This window comes from Solanum verrucosum, unplaced genomic scaffold (assembly GCF_900185275.1).
Source record: "Solanum verrucosum unplaced genomic scaffold, falcon-dt-bn FXZP01000180.1, whole genome shotgun sequence".
In the NCBI taxonomy this organism is placed as follows: Eukaryota; Viridiplantae; Streptophyta; class Magnoliopsida; order Solanales; family Solanaceae; genus Solanum; species Solanum verrucosum.
This window is the reverse complement of record NW_026020402.1, coordinates 1,088,535-1,104,622: the sequence shown is the minus strand read 5'-3', so window position 1 is coordinate 1,104,622 and position 16,088 is coordinate 1,088,535. Positions and strand designations below refer to the sequence as shown.

General features: G+C 27.0%; 2 protein-coding genes across 3 annotated transcripts in view; one reads left to right on the top strand and one right to left on the bottom strand.

Annotated features, from left to right (window-relative positions):
- LOC125840252 (malate dehydrogenase, glyoxysomal-like) overlaps positions 1-16,088 on the top strand; it is a 320,744-nt gene that overhangs the window by 195,231 nt on the left and 109,425 nt on the right. The window lies entirely within an intron of this gene.
- LOC125840261 (homeobox-leucine zipper protein HAT22-like) lies at positions 10,345-11,979 on the bottom strand. The gene is made up of 3 exons (XM_049519237.1): positions 11,362-11,979; positions 11,011-11,090; positions 10,345-10,862 (listed from the first exon to the last, which is right to left on the bottom strand). The coding sequence occupies exons 1-3, from the start codon at positions 11,773-11,775 to the stop codon at positions 10,604-10,606; spliced, it is 753 nt and encodes a 250-aa protein (XP_049375194.1). The 5' UTR covers positions 11,776-11,979; the 3' UTR covers positions 10,345-10,603.

Genomic DNA, 16,088 nt, shown 5'->3' with positions numbered 1-16,088 from the left:
GACATCTGATTCGGTATACAATTAACCATTTTTTGATATACAATTAGTCATTTTATACATTTCGGTATAAAATGTATTTCTATTTGTATACAGTGAGAGAAAAGTGTATATACAAATACAAATACATATATTTTCGTCCTATACACTTAAATTTATACAAATACAGATTTTATTATACAAATCACAATGTATAAATGAATTTATACAAAACTAAACAATTTGTATAAAATTAAATGTATCTAGCGAATTATACAAATCAAAAGCTCCATAGCAAACATAAAATTTGTTATGGAGCGCTATTATGCAAACTATAGCTATAATATACAAATATGATTTTGATGTTTGCTATATGTGAAAGTTGCTCTTAAAAAAATTCATTATATTTATGTATACATGAATCACATGTATATCATAAAATTACCTACATTGAATTAAATGTATACATATACTTATTGCATACGTCAATACCATTTTCTATAGTTATCGTAAAGAAAATAAACCACATTTAGATCACAAAATTATCTACATTAAATTAAATGCATACATATATTTTTATAATATCTATGTGTATCTAAAAATGACTCACTCAATGTATGTGCTATAAGCATACATTCTTATAAAAATAATAATACATAAATGAGAATAATCGTATTGGCATCGATTCTTCACAATATATATCTAAAAAATTATCTTGTTATAACTTATACATAATATGTACATGTAAATCTTCTTCTCTATCAATACCTTCATACCCATTGCCGCTGCAACGTGAGAACAAAATTTTAACAATCTTTAACGCCATTTGTGTTTACACTTCTTTCTCATTTCTTAAACTACAATTATTTTGATTTTCATTCCGACAAGATCTAGCATGTGAGTTCTAGTGATCGTTGAAATAAATTTTTAATATAGCTATTTGATGTCACCGGTCTTCTTAGTCACAGTGGTTAACTGGTTGATGAGTTTTCTCTTGATTAATGGGTCAAGGGTTCAGGACTGGTAAGCCGAAGAAAATCAATGATTACTCCCTCCGTCCCATATTATATGTCACTTTTTCCATTTGCACTTGCATTAAGAAATGAAGTAATTTTACCCTTATGCCCTTATTTAATGTTTGCTTAAGACAACTTTGTAATAAATGATGAATATGTTAGAATGTCAAAAATATAAATGCATTTGGATTACTATTTAAATTTTAGAGAGTTTATTTTTGGAGCCAATTTTTTTCACCAATTAATCCAAAAAAATTTAAAAATCAAGTTATTCCCACCTCAATTTTCCTATATATTTTGTGTAAAACGTTTTTTTATATTTTTATATATAAATTCTTAAAGCAAACATGACAACATCATAAAATATTCAAATTCCATTACTTCAAATTGATCTAAATTTCCTGCTGAATCTGATGTTATTGATAATGAAATTAGACGACAAATGAATTTTAATTCTAGTTCGATAATCATTTGTTTTTTTATTCAAACACCGAGGCGCATATTGAAGAAGATTCAAATACAAATATTGGTTTGTTGTTTGGTTTAAAGTTTTGGATCGTATTTTAATTATTTTTATTTTTATTTTTATACTTAATTCATTTTTACAGTACCATTTGAAGGAATAAAGAAATTAAAGTAGTTAATTAATGAATGAAGTACTCTCCCAATGAAATTAATTACTTGTAGATTTCTTAGGTTAGTCAAAATAAATACATTTTCAAGATTAATTAATTAATCTATCAAGGGTATAATGGGTAAAATATGGTAATTTATGCATAAATTTTATAAAATGACATATATTATGGTCCAACTATTTTTTAGAAAGGGATGACATATAACATGGAACGAAGGAAGTATAATATAGGTATTCTAAAATACTCTTTAAATCAAAAGTTTGCTTTGTTGATTGGTTATTTGATATCAATAAAAAATTATTGGGCTATAACTGTCGAATTGTATCCTGAATTGGTACACTGCATTTTTTAAATTAATAAAAAATATTTTTCTTATTTCAAATATCAAACCATAATTTTTTAAGTAATAAAAAGTACTGAATATATTTTTAAAAAATTATTATTATTCTTTCAGGTACAAATCGATAGGGATTAATTGAAAAAATAACATAAAAGATGATATAGCGATAATTAATTAAGAATAATAGTGTTTAATTGTTGCTAAATTATTTTTTTAAAAGCAATCAATATTCTTTATAAATATAACTAAAAGCTTATAACAATATTGAATTTAATAATAATTAATTAATACCAATAAACTGTATCTTTTTGTTCGTTTGTCTAATGTATATCCATACTTATACAGTTTGATACCCACAAATTGTATCTTTTTTGCTCGTTTGTCTAATGTATCCATATTTTGCTTAACAACAATGTTGAAATGTATCCATATTTATATACATAGATACTTGTATTGTTATATAAGCACAAGTTGAAATGTTGATTTGCGAATACAGTTATATCTAGATAGATAAGTACTATATCTAAGATAAAAAGTTGATTAGGGAATACAAGTATAGTTGTATCCAACGTATTCATTTTTGTGTTTAACAACAATGTATTCATTCTATTATTTATTGGTGTATTCATTTTTTGTTTAACTAGTGTATCTATTGCCATGTAGTTCACCTATTCAAAATCGAAATACTTAACCTTCATTCACAAATTCAACAATTTGCTTACATACAATAACTTGAATTAACAAAAAAAATTATTAATACCTTTACGACGCCAGAATAAGAAATATGGAGACAACAAGAAAATTGAGTATGATGTATATATCACAATTTTTGTTAAACTGATAAAGAATATGATCTGATATGTCTTTAAATAAGTAATTTTTATTTATAAAGTTAATTATGGAAAGTTGCTCATTGTATGGACGTAATGTAAGGGTAGTGGGTTATATTTAGAGTCAATTCCTTATTTAGTTTGTTGTACTTAAAAGATGTATTAATGTATAAATAAAAATAATAAAAAACTATACAAAAATACAGCGAAAAAGTAATATAAATTATAGTCATTTATTGTAAATAACATACTTATAGCTATTGGTATTCATTTATCCTATAAATATAGTTATTTTTGTAAGTTGCTCTACTTATAATTTGCATATTTACGGGTTGTAGCTACAGTTTAATTTGTCAGGTTTGTATAATTTGCAGGTTTGTATAATTTGCGGGTGACTTTGTATAATTTGCGGGTACGTTTGTAAAATTGAGCTATTTCTGTATAAAACACGAAATAACGAATTATACTAACACAAACATTCGAACTTTAAACAGTTATACAAATTATATTATACAAAATTAATTATACAAAAGTTATACAAATTATATTATACAAATCCGAATTATACAAACTCAAAATCCCAATCCACATAATTATCATTGAATATTGATCGCAAATGGTAATTAACTAAAACTATAGCTATAATGACTAATTAACTAGTAGTATATGTTTACTTAACCATGTAATTTTCTCCAAATATTTTTTATAGCAACAAGAAGTTGCATCGCTTTTTCAAGAATGAATATTTTTGTTATTTCTAAATTAAAGTGATAAGTCAGGTAATTTCTTTCTCAACGCCTGGTTTCGAGGGATGAATAATCTCGTATTCTTAAATTTAAATGTTTGTCCTACTTTTCTTTTTTAGTTCATATGATATGTTTAAGATCGTAAAAGACATTTTAATATATTTGACATTTTTTAAAATTTAAGACCACAAATTTTAAAAGCTTCTTGACTTTTTTAGAATAGAATCTCGTGACAAATCAAAATATAACAAACAAATTGAAACGAATAAAGTATATGTTTTGTGTGTGAATCTAATTCCAAACAAATATATACCGAGTTACTAGTGTATACATGAATCAAATTCTCACAACATATTCTGTCTGTGCTATATTAAATTCATCAACAATGTATACCTAAACCATATATATATATATATATAAAGTTTATCTTGTTATGACTTATACATGATAAGAACATGTAAATCTTCTTCTCTATCAATACCTTCATACCCATCGTTGCTCCAACGTGAGAACAAAATTTTAACAATCTTTAAAATTTCTTAAACTACAATTATTTTGATTTTCATTCCGACAAGATCTAGCATGTGAGTACTAGTGATCGTTGAAATAAATTTTTAATGAAGAGGGAGAAAAAGACATTGAAGAAAAGGGTAAAAGATATGGGATATATTTAGAAGTGATACAAAATTGTTGAAGTATATTTTAATGAAGAGAGAAAAAAAAAATTGGCTACTGCTTTTAATATGGCTTTTTGATGTTACTGGTCTTCTTGGTCACAGTGGTTAACTGATTGAAGAGTTTTCTCCTGATTACTTTATCAAGGGTTCAAGACTGGTAAGCCCAAAAAAATCAATGATTATATAGGTATTCTAAAATACCATTTAAACCAAAAGCTTGCTTTGTGCATTGATTATTTGATGTCAATGAAAAATTATTGGGCTACAACTGTCGAATTGAATCCTAAGTTGGTACACTGTATTTTTTAAATTAATAAAAAACATTTTTTATCTTATCTCAAATATCAAAGCATAATTTTTGAAGTAATAAAATTACTGAAATATATTTTTAAATATTATTATTTCAGGTACAAAACGATAGGGATTAATTGAAAAAATGAACATAAGAGATGATATAGTGATAATTAATTAAGAATAATAGTGTTTAATTGTTGCTAAATTGTTTTGGGAGATTTCCTAAGAATCTAATTAATCAACAAGACATTAATTAAAAATAAATTAACAGGACAATTTGAATACTAATTACTGCTGAGGGCTTGGTAAAGGAGCGGTAGAGGTGACGAGGCTTGGCTGAGTTTTGGGCGGCGCCGGCGCCGACTCTTTCGCAGGAAGGACACACTGCGAGGGTGGCTGCAAGCCGGCAGCTTCATGTACAACGGCTGCCCAACTTTTAAGACCACAAAATTCTTCACTTTCTTAGAATCTTGTGTCGAATTAAAACATGACAAATAAAATATTTTTTTGGTGTGTGTGAGAATCTAAATGCAAACAAATATATACCGAGTTACTGGTGTATACATGAATTAAATTATCACAACATATTCTGTCTGTACTATATTAAATTCATTAAAACTGTATACCTAAACCGAATATGTATAACAAGTTTATATGAAATAGCAAATTATTAATTCAAATTAAATGTTATAGTTATAGTTTATTTTATTTGTAATTCGCAGCAAACATTCCATTTTTTTTTGTCATCTGATTCGGTATACAATTAGCCATTTTTCGATATACAATTAGTCATTTTATACATTTTGGTATAAAATGTATAGAATGTATTTGTATTTGTATACAGTGAGAGAAAAGTGTATATACAAATACAAATACATATATTTTCGTCCTATACACTTATATTTATACAAATACAGATTTTATTATACAAATCACAATGTATAAATGAATTTATACAAAACTGAACAATTTGTATAAAATTAAATGTATCTAGCGAATTATACAAATCAAAAGCTCCATAGCAAACATAAAATTTGTTATGGAGCGCTATTATGCAAACTATAGCTATAATATACAAATATGATTTTTATGTTTGCTATATGTGAAAGTTGCTCTTAAAAAAATTCATTATATTTATGTATACATGAATCACATGTATATCATAAAACTACCTACATTGAATTAAATGTATACATATACTTATTGCATACGTCAATACCATTTTCTATAGTTATCGGAAAGAAAATAAACCACATTTAGATCACAAAATTATCTACATTAAATTAAATGCATACATATATTTTTATAATATCTATGTGTATCTAAAAATGACTCACTCAATGTATGTGCTATATGCATACATTCTTACAAAAAAAAAATTAAATACATAAATGAGAATAATCGTATTGGCATCGATTCTTCACAATATGTATCTAAAAAATTATCTTGTTATAACTTATACATAATATGTACATGTAAATCTTCTTCTCTATCAATACCTTCATACCCATTGCCGCTGCAACGTGAGAACAAAATTTTAACAATCTTTAACGCCATTTGTGTTTACGCTTCTTTCTCATTTCTTAAACTACAATTATTTTGATTTTCATTCCGACAAGATCTAGCATGTGAGTTCTAGTGATCGTTGAAATAAATTTTTAATATGGCTATTTGATGTCACAGTGGTTAACTGGTTGATGAGTTTTCTCCTGATTAATGGGTCAAGGTTTCAGGACTGGTAAGCCGAAGAAAATCAATGATTACTCCCTCCGTCCCACATTATATGTCACCTTTTTCATTTGCACTTGCATTAAAAAATGAGGTAATTTTACCCTTATGCCCTTATTTAATGTTTGCTTAAGACAACTTTGTAATAAATGATGAATATGTTAGAATTTCAAAAATATAAATGCATTTGAATTACTATTTAAATTTTAGAGAATTTTATTTTTGGAGCCAAATTTTTTCACCAATTAATCCAAAAATTTTTAAAAATCAAGTTATTCCCACCTCAATTTTCCTATATATTTTGTGTAAAATGTTTTTTTATATTTTTATATATAAATTCTTAAAATAAATATGACAACATCATAAAATATTCAAATTCCATTACTTCAAATTGATCTAAATTTTCCTGCTGAATCTGATGTTATTGATAATGAAATTAGACGACAAATGAATTTTAGTTCTAGTTCGATAAATCATTTATTTTTTTATTTAAACACCGAGGCGCATATTGAAGAAGATTCAAATACAAATATTGGTTTGTTGTTTTGTTTAAAGTTTTGGATCGTATTTTAATTTTTTTATTTTTATTTTTATACTTAATTCATTTTTACAGTACCATTTGAAGGAATAAAGAAATTAAAATAGTTAATTAATGAATGAAGTACTCTCCCAATGAAATTAATTACTTGTAGATTTCCTAGGTTAGTCAAAATAAATACATTTTCAAGATTAATTAATTAACCTATCAAGAGTATAATGGGCAAGATATGGTAATTTATGCATAAATTTTATAAAATGACATATATTGTGGTCCAGCTATTTTTAGAAAGGGATGACATATAATATGGAGCGAAGGAAGTATAATATAGGTATTCTAAAATACTCTTTAAATCAAAAGTTTGCTTTGTTGATTGGTTATTTGATGTCAATAAAAAATTATTGGGCTATAACTGTCGAATTGAATCCTGAATTGGTACACTGCATTTTTTAAATTAATAAAAAATATTTTTCTTATTTCAAATATCAAACCATAATTTTTTAAGTAATAAAAAGTACTGAATATATTTTTAAAAATTATTATTATTATTTCAGATACAAAGCGATAGGGATTAATTGAAAAAATGAACATAAAAGATAATATAGCGATAATTAATTAAAAATAATAGTGTTTAATTGTTGCTAAATTATTTTTTTAAAAGCAATCAATATTCTTTATAAATATAACTAAAAGCTTATAACAATATTGAATTTAATAATAATTAATTAATACCAATAAAAACTTCAATATTTCTATCATCGTTAAAACCTTCTTTTATTGCAGTGTAAAAAGGGAAAAAAGTAGTAAACGATAGGGAAGGTGATGAAATTCATGATGATGAATGATAAGAATAGCAGAAAGTTGCAGCTTCTAGGAAAGTCACTCATCATTCCATTTTCTTCCTAGCTACTCACAATTTTTAAATATTTATTTATTTTGTTTCTTTTAAAAGTGGACACCAAATAACATGGACAATATATCCTAGGCAAATTCATAATGAATTATAAAGTGGACCGTAAAGTTAGACCATGAAAGATCCTCCAATGATTCAATTTAGGACTCTTGCCTATCACCAATCATGATAACGTGTCACTTAAGATATTTTTTTGAATTATTTAGTAGTCCTATAATTAGTTATACTGATATTAATTATATTAAGATTAATTAATTTCATATTGCTTTTTAATTGAATATTTTATTTATTGTGTTAAAAATAATATATATTGCATACTTTGTAAGAAGTTATTTGTTTACAAAAACTTTTCATCTAATTTAGTATAAAAAAGATTATTTTTTTAGGTAAGTCATCACCAAATGGTTTTAAGTTATTGGTATGTGAGGAGGGAGTAGGGGTATACTTGACTCCCACCATGTTTATTAGAGGTATTTTTGTTATTTTTATCTTAGAATAATTAATTATGATATTATTATTTTATGTTTTGACTGGAATAACTTATCGTGATATTAATTATTAATTTTAGTATAACCCATTTATAAGAATTAATAGCCAAAAAGAGATAAGAAAGTACTAATTTCATTTCTGAACTATCTATCCATGTCCAACGTACCAAAACAAATGTGTATTAAAAAAAGAGAGGTTGATTTTTAGGTGGTCACTCAACTAATTGTTATTATCTCAAAAAAAATTATTTTTTTTCTTCTTGAGTCTAATTTTCTTCAATAAAAAAAAAGTGATTTTATGAGATGATAACTACTTTCTTTGTTTCAATTTATTTGTATTATTTTAACTTGACATGAAGTTTAAAAAAATAAAGAAGAATTTTGAATTTTATGATCTTATCTAAAAAATACATATAACGTATCAATTCTATAATCTTAAAGAATTGCAAAAAATAATAATATTTTTTTAAATAAAACGAACTAGAAAAAATATATATTAACACATAAATTAAAACAAAGAGATCAATATTAATTGAGTGATCATCAAAAAAATCAACCATTAAAAAAAAAGTGGGGTAGAAAAGAAAACAGGAAAAGATGTGGACCATGTTGATGATAGGAAAATAACAAGCAATTTGTAACATCTCAATAAGCAGTGGTTGCAAATGAAACATCAAAGAGGTAGTAGTAGGTTGTGATACTGATACAATTAGTCTTCATGTTCATAATGTAACTTATGAGAAACTTGCTAGGCATGGGGTACGTGTGATCTTTTCAATATCACATGATATGTGCGTCCCACATAGATCTCCTCAATATCTCTCTTCACATTCACTCCCATGACTTTTTGTGAAGTTAATTTACTTAGAATGTAAAGCATGTATATCCTGAGCGGCTTGCGTGCGCTGTTGACGAAGCTATTTCTTCTTATTGGATGTTTGGTACCCATCTCTCTTCGTCTCTATATTACTGTGGCCTGTGAAAAAAAAACACTTCATATTCCATTGCACTACAAAACATGTTCAAACGAGTTATCATAACTTAACTATATATATTTGGACTACTTATCAACCAACGAGACCGTATATATACGCACATAAAAAGAGTCAAGATTTGAAGTTTATGTATTTTTATGACGATGTCAAATTAATCTCTATACGCCCATTATATGGGAGGTCATGTCTCCTTCATTTTTTCATGTTGATACTTTCTCAATAAATTAAAAAAAAAAATAGAGACAAATGCACGTGAGCTGACTCCTACCTTTGGCTTTCCACATACACATCATCTCTATCATGACTAACCTCTCCTTGTTCAACAATCCAAATCATTATCTTTTTGTTTCGTTAATTAAGGTATAAAGATTACCTAATTAGACAACACTACTTTATAATCTCCTTTTTCTTATATATATATAGAGAGAGAAGAACTAGATCATGCATATTAATTGTATTATTTTCTTCGTTTTAATTTATATAATGTTGTTTAATCAATTTGTAATTTAAAAAATAAAGAGAAACTCTTAAAATTTATGAATCAAAATAAAATCAGAGAAGAAAATAAATTTATATTTTAAATAAAGAAAAATGATATTATTTTTTAAATAAATAAAGAAAACCCACATAAATTAGAAGAAAAGAAATTTACATCCAATGACGCAACAGAACGTGGAAACTGCATTTCATGTATACATTGAGATTTAATAGTATATATCTGTATATGTACCAACTTTTTGGTATTATCAGATTAAATGGACCAACACCAACAGGCAACACACCTACATGATTTTTAAACATATATATATTCGATAATCTGTAAAATAACGTGATCATTTTTAATTATAATCCAGAGGTGAATTCAGAATTTTAATTTCATGGTTCTAATAAAGGTATTTCAGAATATACAAAAACAAGTGCCGTTATCCTTCCAGTTGTTAATGGGTTCCCATTTTTATATGGTTATGTATTTAAAAGAATTTTTAATATAATTGTAGAATTTCGAAAAAGATTACTGAGTTTTTGGATATCCACACGGATCCGGCCCTGTTTATTGAGTTGATAATCGTAAAGTTCTTTACGAATCTCAGTATATATTAAGCTAAAGTACTCAAAATAATATCTCAAGTAATTTGAAAATGATCAGGAGATGAAGAACCACAGATAACCAAAAATAAGTATATTTCTTAACAATTTACATAGTTGTACTACGACAAATTAAAGAAACAAATGAGTAAATAGAATATTGATTAATGATTAATTAACAAACCTCTAATTAACAAATGAACTATACAAGTCATTTCATTATAGTACAAATTAAACCCTTAACCAAAAAAAATAAAATCTTAATAAGTTTTGGGAGATTTTCTAAGAATTTAATTAATCAACAAGACATTAATTAACAAGACAATTTGAATACTAATTAATTAACAAGCTGCTGAGGGATTGGTAAAGGAGCCGTAGAGGTGACGAGGCTTGGTTGAGTTTTGGGCGGCGCCGGCTCTTTCGCAGGAAGGACACACAGTGAGGGTGGCTACAGCCGGCAGCTTCATGTACAACGGCTGACCAACTTTTAAAGCTTTCAGTTCTTGCAATTCTTTGTAAAGCTTTCTGTTTTCATCTGTTAGTGTCTCACAACATTTCTTTAAAAACTCGCAATCCACCTCTGTTTGCTTCGACTTCGTTCTGTAAAAAACATAAATATCTGATTTAATTCGATTCTTAATTTATTGTGTAAAAGTATTTATATTAAGAAATCTATTAAATATATATATATATATAAAAAATATGTATAGTTGAGTATGCGTGGATATTAAGGAATAAGATATCAAACCTTGCTCTTCTATTCTGGAACCAAACTTCAACTTGACGAGGCCTTACGTTAAGCTTCCTTGCTAAGTGCTGTTTTTGCTTCTGAATTATTCGAAAATTGTGAATAATCAGTTTTGGTCATTTAGAAAATCCAATATCTATACAAATCAAATCAAATTTGGGTAGGATTACGTAAAATTGAGACGGAGAAAATATAAGATATAGTGACAACTCGTAACTTTCATATGGTATCAGAGTAGTAGAAATTTCAATTCTCACGATCAGTCATTGATTTTCATGTGTTTGACTCATGAAAGAAGGATTTAAACTTTTAAATGAAATGATCTCGCGAGAAAAAGGATGGATAGCTTACAGGATTAAGAGTGCTCTGTTTCTTGAAGCTTTCCTCTAACAGAGCAGATTGTACTTTGGTGAGCCTAAGTTTCTTCTTTCCATTTGAAGCATCATCATCTTCATAATAATCTTCATCATGAGAAATTACTCTTTCTACTTCTGTCACCTCACTACCAATATCTCTTTCCCTTTTCACACTGCCATTTGAATACGACGAAGCAACAGATAATTGATCCTTATTTTCCGTCTTCAGATCTACCATCTGATGATCACCGGAAGAAAGGCATAAATTCAGAGAGGGTTCAAAACCGAGATCGAATTTAACTGCAGCTACTTGTCCGTGTTTTTTTGATGTTTGATTCCCCATTGATGAAAAGCCTAATCCTAAATCAAGACCAGCACTGCTATATATATCATCACAAGTACTATCCATGATCAGTGAGAAATCGTATATATTTAGTAGCAATTCTGAGTTTTGTTGAAATCTATAAAGAGAGCCTTGGAAGGTTGATATTCTGGTTAAATTAGGGAAACAGGGGAATAAGGAAAATGAAATTGAAGAAAGACGTTTTTCTTGCTCGGTGGGTTAAAATGGAGCACTACAGTTTATACTATATAGTACTAGTACTATTGATTTCTTCTGACCCCATATGAGATTCAAACTTCTAAATTTAGATTGTAAATTTTTAATAATTAACAATTTAAAAAATTTAAAGCATACATAAAATATTTCAATTTTTTTTTTTTAATGAATTATTAAAATTTTAATTATATCACGTAAATTTGAGAAGGAGAAAATAGCAATAATCAAAGGGATGAATGGGTAGGAAAAAGAATAATATTTGTAACAAATTGTGAAATGTCTGTTTCTCGCTTGTCATAGGTTGACATTTGACCCCCACCAAAACCAATGTGTAATCCCAGTATAAATGTGTCAACAGGTGAGGAACTCTTTCTATTTTGGATATTAGATGATTATTAATTCTTAAATATTAAATAATAAAGAATTCACACTTAATCATCACTCTTCTCTCCAATTTTGAAAGAGTCTTAATTTTTTTACATTCAAAGTGTAAATTATTTTTTACAATATGAAGTCATGTAAATAATAGTGGTCTATGGTAAATGAATTAATTAGTTAGTTGATGCTTGAACATGTTAAACTATATTTATTAGTGTAATATTTATTTTTTCCACCTGTACAGTCAATGTATATATAAATTGAAGAAAAAAAAAAGATTCTCGAAGGATCACGTGGCAATGGAAGAGAAATCAAGAAAATGATACTATAACAAAGCTAATTTTTATGTACTTTTATTTATAACAAAATAATGAACTAATTTTAAAGTCCATTTCATTTTGTTTGATTTCCAACAAGAAACTATATTAAGAGAATATATTTTGACAAGAGTGGTAATGCTTGCAAGAATATGATTTATCAACAAGTATCCAAATCTTTGCTCGACTAAAAAGTAGATGCAATGTGTTTCCTTTTCATCTGTTGTTTCTAATAATTAGGACCTCGCTTACCATCGATAAATGAATTTGACTTATATATACAAACACATTTCATAAATATAACAAATTTAACTTATATATAATGGTGTTGTATTCAACTTCTACAACATCAGTGTACTTTAATCTTATGTAGCAAATGATATATTATCTTTACGAGTTACATTTTGTAAATAATTAATTTTTAGGTGATTTAATAATATTAATTTTTGTAGGAATAATTCCCTAATAAGGCATGAGAAGGTCCCGCTAACACCAATCATGCACCAATCAGAAAGGTGTGATGCACACTGTTTCACAATCCACAATTCCTTAATTTAAGTTGATCCTACTTAGGTTGTTACTTTTAGCACTTTATTCTATTGATGAATATTAGATAAGAAAAACGTCATGTCTCTTTGTTCTAATTAAAAATTCTAGTGTTCTTCCCCCCACCTTTTATTTATTTTTTAATTATTAAATCCGACAATGTCTATCAATTTTATTAATTTTATTTCGCGAAAAAAATTGATGGGCATCGGTCAGTTTGGTTTATCGATTTTTGGTTTTTAAATATGCTAAACTGATAATCAAATCAAGAAGATATTTGTTATCGATTTTGGTTTTTAACAGTTCGATTTTCGGTTTAACCAATAAGAAAATGATTTCAAAACAAATATATGACTTGTCCAACAATTTAACGCGAAATAAAAAGGAGAGAAATCTAATTACTCATTGAGTGCAAAGATTCTGCTTAGTGTAGTAAAAGTATAGCAAATACTCATCAATTAACAATCCTAGTAGTTACCTAAAAAAGACTAAAGTAATACTAAAACCTAAAAGATAAATGTAGAGAACAGAGTTAATTAAGTAATGTTAATTGTGTAGGGTCCTTATAGTTAAAGTCTAATATAGTGATTATATTAATATTTTTTGTTTGATATTTATGTATGACTAAAAATTAAAATAGTAAATTATTATATCCTTAATGGGTTATCGGTTAACTCAATAACCCAATATTAAAAAATTAATATCGAGCCGATAACCCAATATTTTTTTTTTATAAAACCATTAAATAACCGTTAACCCAATAACAATAAACCAATAATACTTTTTTCGATTCGATTTATCGGTCGGTTCAGTTTTTCACACCCTAGATGGGCATACCAATAGTCTCCGTGGTTTCACATGAAAATTAAAAATTAGTAAAACCGAAGGAAAAGATCAATTTTTCCACGATTTATTAAATCTGAATCATTCTTTTCCTAGTGTTTTTAGTAGTGCTATAGTAATAGAATTTATTTGGGCATCTTTGCATTTCACACGCAGAACACAACAGGTAGGCATGTACCATGTTATTAAACTAGCCAATTGGATTAAATCGACTAAGAAATGGAAAAAAATAATAATCTAACAGTTGCTATATTTTGGATGGAACTTCAACTTCTTGTTATAAAAGGAAAAGGTTTTAAAAATCTCAGGGTGTAGCATCATAACCTAGTACATAATAATGGGATTAGGTAAGAATCTTGCACAATTTTTTTCGTATCAAGTCAATTTTAATTAATTATTATAAATTCAAACCTACTTTCGTGTTATTGAGAATATAATTAAATAAATAAAAATATGTCTTTTTCAAAATTTAAAATTTTAGATGAGATGTTTTGATTTTTTTTTTGGAATATGAACAAAGAAGAGAAGATAGACTCGCGGTATAGAGAAGACAATGATTCTAAGATCAAATCTCATGACTACGTATTATAAAAAAAATAAAAATATTATGTGCTTGAATAATGAAAAAAATCAGACCCACACAAGATGAAATATGTTAAGAATATAATTAAGTAAATAAAAATATATTTTATCTAACATATTAAATTTTTAGATGAGTTTGTCACACGCTTTAACACATGCAAGTTTGCTCGTGAAGATGCTCAGAAATTAAGGGATTTGTTCTGTTGAAAAAGTGCACAGTTGAAAGATGATCCTCTGTGCACATAAATTGATTGATTTTAGTTGAACTGGAATTAATAGTTTAAGGTAGTTAGAGAAAATGTTTAGTGCATCCTCTTATTTGATTTTTTTTTTTTTTCAATTTCGAGTCAAGTATTGAAAATTATTTTATTACAATATGTGGCGGTAAAACTTGAATATAATAGCTCCATATCTATTTTAATACCATATCAACAATTCATTTATATTGGAGTAGACGAAGTAGGTAATTGCAATTACCAAAAACTTCCGCAACAATCGATTTTTGTCGACGTAACTGATGACATTTTTTCCTCTTAATTTCCAACATGATACATTTCTCATTCAACACGTTGAATTGACAATCCACGGAAGTACGTAATTTGGAATTATTTTTCCATTTTGTGTGGTACGTATTGACTATTTTACTTTTAACAAGTTTTTCAATTATTAACTAAAGAAAAATCTACGTGGTTGTCATAAGTGCTGATACATCATCATTTATTTGGTCAGTGTACATCATAATACAAATCAATCATCATATAATGTGTACATAACTGTAACTATTTGAAAGTAATTTCCAGAATTGTAGTATTTTGTATGAACAGTAGGATATATTTGGTCTTTGTCGCCATAATTGACATCAAACTCAAGGTGCCAAATGTTGAAAATACAATGGCAAAAATAGAATTATTTGGAACAGAATATAATTTATGATGTGGACACTCAAATTCTGCATTATGCAATTGAGTGACACGAAAAAGGTGCATTCTACACAGAACGTCATCTAAGTTCGGTCTTATATACAGCCATACATATACATTATTTTACATAATGCCAATACCTTTGTGCTACGTGGATAACAACAAATATAGTTTGTTAAAATTATTCATATGATGAAAAGGAGAGATTGATTATAAGTAGCAAAATTGATGTCGTTAAATAATGAGCAAAACGATATAAATTTTATTAGTTTAAGGCCTAATGGAGTGTTTTCAATTTAGTTTTTGAAATTATCTTTCATATCATATTATTTTGTCAAATATATGTATCTGAGACATTCTTGTATCTCAAATTAGGTATAATTTTCCAAATACATTGCATCGATCTTAATTTGCATGCATATGCAATACACTGACTCTTTCGTTCGTCTCTCTTCCTATATATGTAGTATCAAAGATTCATGTATCTGGTATCATAATATACATGTGGACTCTCTCGCTCGCCTTTCTATCTAGTATCTATGATACATATATCTGACTTGAAATCTGAAAGAATGGT

What these genes read in the sequence shown, in the direction of transcription:
- LOC125840261 (XM_049519237.1), bottom strand. Translation starts at nt 11,775, where the DNA reads ATGGATAGTACTTGTGATGATATATATAGCAGTGCTGGTCTTGATTTA. An exon ending in AACAGAGCACTCTTAATCCT is followed by an intron (nt 11,091 to 11,361) that starts GTAAGCTATCCA and finishes CGAATAATTCAG; the next exon opens with AAGCAAAAACAGCACTTAGC. An exon ending in TTCCAGAATAGAAGAGCAAG is followed by an intron (nt 10,863 to 11,010) that starts GTTTGATATCTT and finishes TGTTTTTTACAG; the next exon opens with AACGAAGTCGAAGCAAACAG.